The sequence below is a fragment of the Triticum aestivum genome, chromosome 7D (assembly GCF_018294505.1).
Source record: "Triticum aestivum cultivar Chinese Spring chromosome 7D, IWGSC CS RefSeq v2.1, whole genome shotgun sequence".
NCBI lineage: Eukaryota > Viridiplantae > Streptophyta > Magnoliopsida > Poales > Poaceae > Triticum > Triticum aestivum.
In genome coordinates this window covers 16892496-16898542 of record NC_057814.1, presented here as the reverse complement: position 1 = coordinate 16898542, position 6047 = coordinate 16892496, and the positions used below count along the sequence as shown (strand labels likewise).

Here is a 6047-nt window from a genome sequence, read left to right as displayed (position 1 = left end):
TAAATTGAGCAGTGATGAGGGGTGATTAAAAAATAAAAAAATCATAAAATTTCCTTTAGTCCCGGTTCGTGTAAGAACCGGGACTAAAGGGGGAGGCTTTAGTAACGACCCTTTAGTCCCGGTTCCAGAACCGGGACTAAAGGCCCTTATGAACCGGGACTAAAGGCCATTTTTCTACTAGTGACAACACAATCGATCACAACAATATGGACAAGATATTCCTAGACAACAACAATATGGACAAGATATTCCTAGACTCTTCAATGGCATCGCCTTATAAGGATGCCCAGAGAGCACAAAGAAGACAAAAAAGGAAACAGAGAGTACTACCGGTAAACAAAGGAAATTTTGTATGGATAATTGCAGGTTTGTTCTTCTCATCAAGTTGATCCATGTTTTTGATGGGAACAGGTCCTATAGTTGCCACTTGATATGATCAGGGAGCATATCTTCAGAGGCCACCGGCAGCTATCAAAGTTGAATAGCATCTTGTGATCGTAGCCTATTGGATCTTCCACTTTATTCACCAGCTGAACGATTATAGAGAGGAGTACTAGTTCATTTCATCAGCAAATATTTGTATTCACATGCCAACAACGGGATAGGTAAAAAAGTGGCTTGTTGCTGACCTGACCTGTTATGAGTGGTCTCACTTCACACTTCAGATGCACCATGGAGTTGTGGAGGCCGCTATCTTCTGGCCGGCTAGGAAACGAATCGATGCTGTGGCTTCCAACTTCACCTCGGACCATTCAGTATCCTTGGGAAGGACTGGATGGTTGTCATGTTTTTCCCCTTCTGCAGCAGAGGCTCGTAGATATCAAGATACCTGAAATTTGAAAAATGCTACTAATCTGAACCAACACTAATTTCTTTCTCACACATACAGTGAAATGAAACGTGGAATGACTAGGAGTATACCATAAATCAAGCTGCATTATGAGTTACTCTAGTTTGACCCATTGTGTGGTAGTCCAGTACCCTGCAAAGTTCGGTAACAAAACAAAGGGAGTCAACTTTCTAATGGTGAGAAGCCGGTACAACATTACAGTACCCTGCAAAGTTCGGTAACAAAACAGAGGGAGTCAAGTTTCTAATGGTGAGAAGCCGGTACAACATTACCAGAGGTTAAAATCCAAGGAAGCAGAGACGAGAGCATCACCAGTTAGAAAGAGGCGAGAGCTGTCATAGTAAGAATCGATCGCCGTCTTGGTGAGGGAATCAGGGCCAGCATCTGCATGTGTTTGCAGGCCGACAACATCTATCAGAAATTGCAAGTATATGTACAACATGTAGCAGGGTAACGAAAGAAAGGAGTTTGTTTCTGAACTAACCATGGTGCACGAGAGGATCAAATGGCCCAAGATCATTGCAGAGGTGTGCGCCGCCGACGCTTGGTTGGGTTGGAGATGCCCTAATGTTTTTTTAGAAGACCCTAATGCTTTTATCTTTTTTTTAGGGGGTCCCTAATGCTGTTATGTAGGTGGGTCCATCCTACCTACACTGGGTTATGGCATCATTAATTCGTTACAGGGCTATGTTGGGCCGGACCACTCGGATTGGCTCATCATTATGCATCCTCTCTCTCTCTCTCTGTTTCTCTCCCTCTCCCCAGCCACAGCCAGCCAGCCGTCATCATCATCTCCGGCCGCCGCTCTGTACTGTACTGTTCAAAGAGAGAGGTTGAGATGGGGATGAGGGCGCTCGTCTCGGGCCAGCCGGCGCTGCTATGCCCGAGGCCATCGTCCCTGAGCAGCAGGGCTAGGAGAGCACCGGGCGCCGCTTCTGCCTCCGCATCCGCATCCCCTTCTTCTTCCTCCTCCTCCCCATGGCCATCCCTATCCAGGCTGGGAACCACCATCCCCAAGCACGCCGAGCGCCTGCTTCCTCTTCCTGGGCTCGATTTCAGAAGGCGGCGCACCGTTCCCCCTAGGCTCCACGCGCTGCCTCTGCCTCAGCCTCAGCCTCTGCCTCAGGATGATGCTCTTGAAAAGGAGGAGGAGGAGGAGGAGGACAATGCTCTCTTGCTGTAAGATTCATTCATTCGCTTTCAATACTAGTAGTACAGTACTAGCTAAAAGTGTTCATTCACTCTGTTTCCATCTTCAGATTCTTCCCACTTGTTCTTCTTCTTAGGAGTACACATACACTTAGGAGTACACACTTACTTTCTAATAGTAAGAGCATCTCTAGTGGCTTGTGCAAATGGTGTTCTATGCCAAATTTAGACTACTACATGCCAAAAAACGTCTTCAGTGGCTTTGCGTCGTCTAAAATTTAGACAATGTCCAAACTAGCTACCCGTCGTCAGGTCCTCCAAGAGCTAATCCTAGTTAAAAGGAAAGGATAGATATGGAGGTAGAGATAGGAAGCTAAAGATTACATCACGTATATATGCTAATACATAGAGGTGGCTATATTTCCAAAGATCGAAAGAATAGCCTAAGTAAGGTGATTTCCTACCTCGCTCAGTCTTGCAAGCTCGCGTGCATCCATGTCACGGTATCCCTCAGCTAGGTCCTCTGCAACAGCTTCCCTCACAACTGCTGCCGCCACCTCCTTAGTGATGTCACGTATTCTGTGTGTAACCATATATAATCAATAGGCATATAACACGGAAAACGATAATGGGTGAGGCGACTGGAGGGGCGACTCCCGCCTCCGGCCGGCCCGCACACCATGGTGCTAGGCGGCGGATCGGAGGGCGGTTCTGGGCACTCGCCGACGATGAGGACGACGGGGATGGAGAGATGGATGCAATCTCGCCGGAACCGCCGGAGACACCGCCGTCGCCGACGCCTTCCGATCTGGTATGTGAATTTTTCAATGTAGGGTACGATGAGGAGGAGGTGGCAACAACTCTAGACAGAGTACTGCCCCCTGATGATCCAGCAAGGATAGGACTACACGCGGGGGAGAAGAAAGAAATGGTCCGGCGAGTCGTTCATCGGAGGACGGCAGCGTCGGCGATCCGGCCATGGAAAGGTCCCCTCCCTAAGGTATGTCTACCAAATCTCACACTTTTCGATTTGATCTGTCCGGAGGCTTGGACTACGGTGGTGAGGAAGAAGAAAGGCCGCCGGGCAGTCGCCGGGCCGGCGCCGGCGGCAAACGTGGCGGTCGCGCCGGTGATCACGGCGATCGGTGTCGGGCCTGCTCGATCCTCTCGTTTGAACGAGCTTCTGGGCCGGGTTGGGCTGACGTTATGCGAAAAGGAGACGGGCCTGACTAGGACTGGGTATGAGGCCCAGGACCTTAGCCAGGTGACCGAACGGCCTATCGAGGAGGCTAGCGACGTGCATGTGATCGAGTCGACGAGTTCGACTAGTCCTGCACTTCCTCGTCTGTTTCGTTCATCCAGGGCAGCTAGGGTTCGCAAGGTTGCTGCGCCTGGCTTCCCTCGGATTGGTTCTGGTAGGGTTGCACGTGTTCCGCCGGCTGCGGCTATGGCCGGTCGGAGCGCTGGCCCCCCGCCGAAGCTTTTCAATGGGATTCCGGCGATCGGGATCTCCCAGATGCACGATCACTTGTTGGGCTGTGTTGGGCCGGATTGGAGGGAGCCAAGTTCGCGAGTGGATGGGCCAGGGTCAGATGGGTATGTGGCCCAGTCTGTACCGGACCTGAATCCTACTCCCCCTCGTAGCAGTCCCTCATGCACGATCGCGATCGATCCTTCTCCCCCTCGTGCGCCGTACTCTGTTGGTGCTAGGGTTCCAAGGCGCGGGACTCGCGGCTTCCCGACGTGTGGCTCGGGTCGGGCTAGGAGGATTCGACCCTTGCTGGCCAAGGCCGGCCGCGGGGCTGCGGCGCCGCCAGCCAAGACGCAAGCCGCCTCTGCTCCAGCAGGTCGGGGCGGGGCTCCTCCGCCACCGGTGGCGGGTGCTGGGCGCGGTGCCCTGGTGTCGCCCGCCCAGAGACCGCCGGCGGGCAGTGGTGCAACTCAGGCCACCCAGGGTCGTGGTAATGGCCGCTTGGGCGTTCGGCCGCCGGGGCAACCTTTGCAAGCTATGGCCGGTAGGGGCGGGCTGAGGCCGCCGGCGCTAGGTCTGGCTTCCGTGGCGCAGCCGGCCGCGGGTCGGGATGGGCCTCGCCCTCAGGCGCCGGGCGCGGCTGTTGTGGCTACTGCAGGCCGGGGTGGTGCGGCCCTTGGGGCTGTGCAAACGCCGACAGCCGGTCAGCCTCGTGGCGCGCCTCCGCCTCACTTCGTCGCGAGGCCTGCTCACAAACGTTCGGGACAATCGCAGACGACGCAGAATTCGAACACTAGAGGCTCCTATGATCCGCCACGAGGCCAGTGGGGAGACGATGGTTATGATGTGTATGGAGATGGACAACATCGTGGTTCCTCATCCACGGGTGGAGGACGTGGTTATGCCTGGCAGAGTGACGGGTCTGCTGAGAGACCGTTTCTCGGGCCTCCAGGAGGTTTTGTTGAGGGTGCTTCCGGTCCGGATCACCGCCAGAGAGGGGGTCACCGTGGACATCGCGGTGGTCGGGGCGGTGGACGCGGGAGGTATCATCGCAGACCGCCGCCGCCTTCGGCAGTTGTTGACCAAGCGGAGTCAGTACGGAAGACCGATAACGCTACCGCGGAGCTCCCTCCCCAGGCAATGGAGGTGGTAGCGGCTTTAGCCAATGTTGAGGCTCCGGCGACTGGGAGTGTGACTGAGGCTACAGACAGGTCTGAGGCTGAAAGGGCGTCCAAGTGGGCGCGTAAGAAGGATAGGATGCTTTGCTACCGTTGTGGTGAGAAGGGCCACTTTATTGCTGATTGCGTGGCAGAGCTGTGTGAGTCCTGTGGTAAGCCGGCACATGCCTCGGGGGACTGCCCATTGTTGCGTGACCAGGCTCCATCTTTGACTATGTATGGAGTTTATTGTGCTGAACTTATGTTCTTTGAGTCCCCGGGTGCGAGAGAGATTCCGGAGGAGACTTTGAGCTTGACCACCGGGGTTGTCAAAGCTACTCAGGGTGAGGTTTCGGAGGCTCAGATTGTGCAGAGGCTTCAGGAACTGGCACCGGGAGACTTCCATTGGGAGCTCGTTCCTCTCGAGGCCAAGGTTTTTAAGGTGGAGTTTCCTTCAGTGGACGATCTGCAGCGACTGTTGAGTTTTGGTTTATGCAGAGTTCCTGGCACTAGGTGCATTCTGGAGTTCCATGAGTGGCAGCAGGTGGAACCTAAAGGAAAGCCGCTTACGCAGGTCTGGTTGAGGTTTTCGGGGGCTCCATCTAAGCCTTTGCAGGATGTTCGAGTCGTGGCCAGTATGGGCATTATGGTTGGCAAGACGGAGAAAGTGGATATGGCCTTTACTCGTGCACATGGAGTGGCACGCATCTTAGTGAGCGTTTTGGATATTGAGTTCGTGTCTGACGTGGTTAACTGGACCTATAGAGGAGAGGTGTTTCCTCTTGAGATCGAGTTTGAGGACGCTGCCTTGTTTGCTGACGCAATGATTGGGAATGATGTTGACATGCACGAGGGGGACGACAGTGCGGGAGCGGAAGGGGCACAGACTGACGAGTCAACCCGTGAGGGGACTAACGATTCCCGTCCTGTGGCTCAGTCCGGGGATGGGACCGGGGTTGAGCCGGCACCTTCACCATCGGTGCCTATGACCTCGTTGCGGTTCGGGTCCTTTGAGCCAGCCTCTGCCCCTCCCAGACTTTGGAGTGACCGGGTAGATTCTGATGAGGCGTTTGAGCAGTCACTACCTTTGTTGGAGTTTGAGGATGCCGGTGGGGCACTGGCTGGATGCTCCGTGCGGACATCGTCGGTGAGGATTTTGGTTGGCTCTGGGGACGGGGAGTCGGTGGTTGCTTCACCGGAGGCTCTCTTTCCCTTGGGCGTGGCGGCGGCGGCCGCGCCTTCTGTGGCGTTGGGGGAGGGGGGCTTGGGGCAGGCGGCTCTGACTCCCACTTCCCCCTTCACTTCCCCGACATCGGCATCGCTGGTCATGACGGGACCGGCAGGTGCTGGGAGTGGAGGTCCGAGGCAGGCGGCCTCGGCTCTCTCTCCTTCGGGCGTGGCGGCGGCGCACGCGCCTTCT

The 6047-nt window shown here is 55.1% G+C and overlaps 1 protein-coding gene across 1 annotated transcript in view; it reads left to right on the top strand.

Annotated features, from left to right (window-relative positions):
* The first annotated feature begins 1548 nt into the window (after positions 1-1548).
* The window catches only part of LOC123167888 (protein DETOXIFICATION 45, chloroplastic), a 15820-nt gene continuing 11321 nt past the window's right edge, over positions 1549-6047 (top strand). The window contains exon 1 of the mRNA XM_044585751.1: positions 1549-2029. Coding sequence (XP_044441686.1) covers positions 1689-2029 — 341 coding nt within the window. The 5' untranslated portion in view covers positions 1549-1688. The remainder of the gene's footprint in view (positions 2030-6047) is intronic.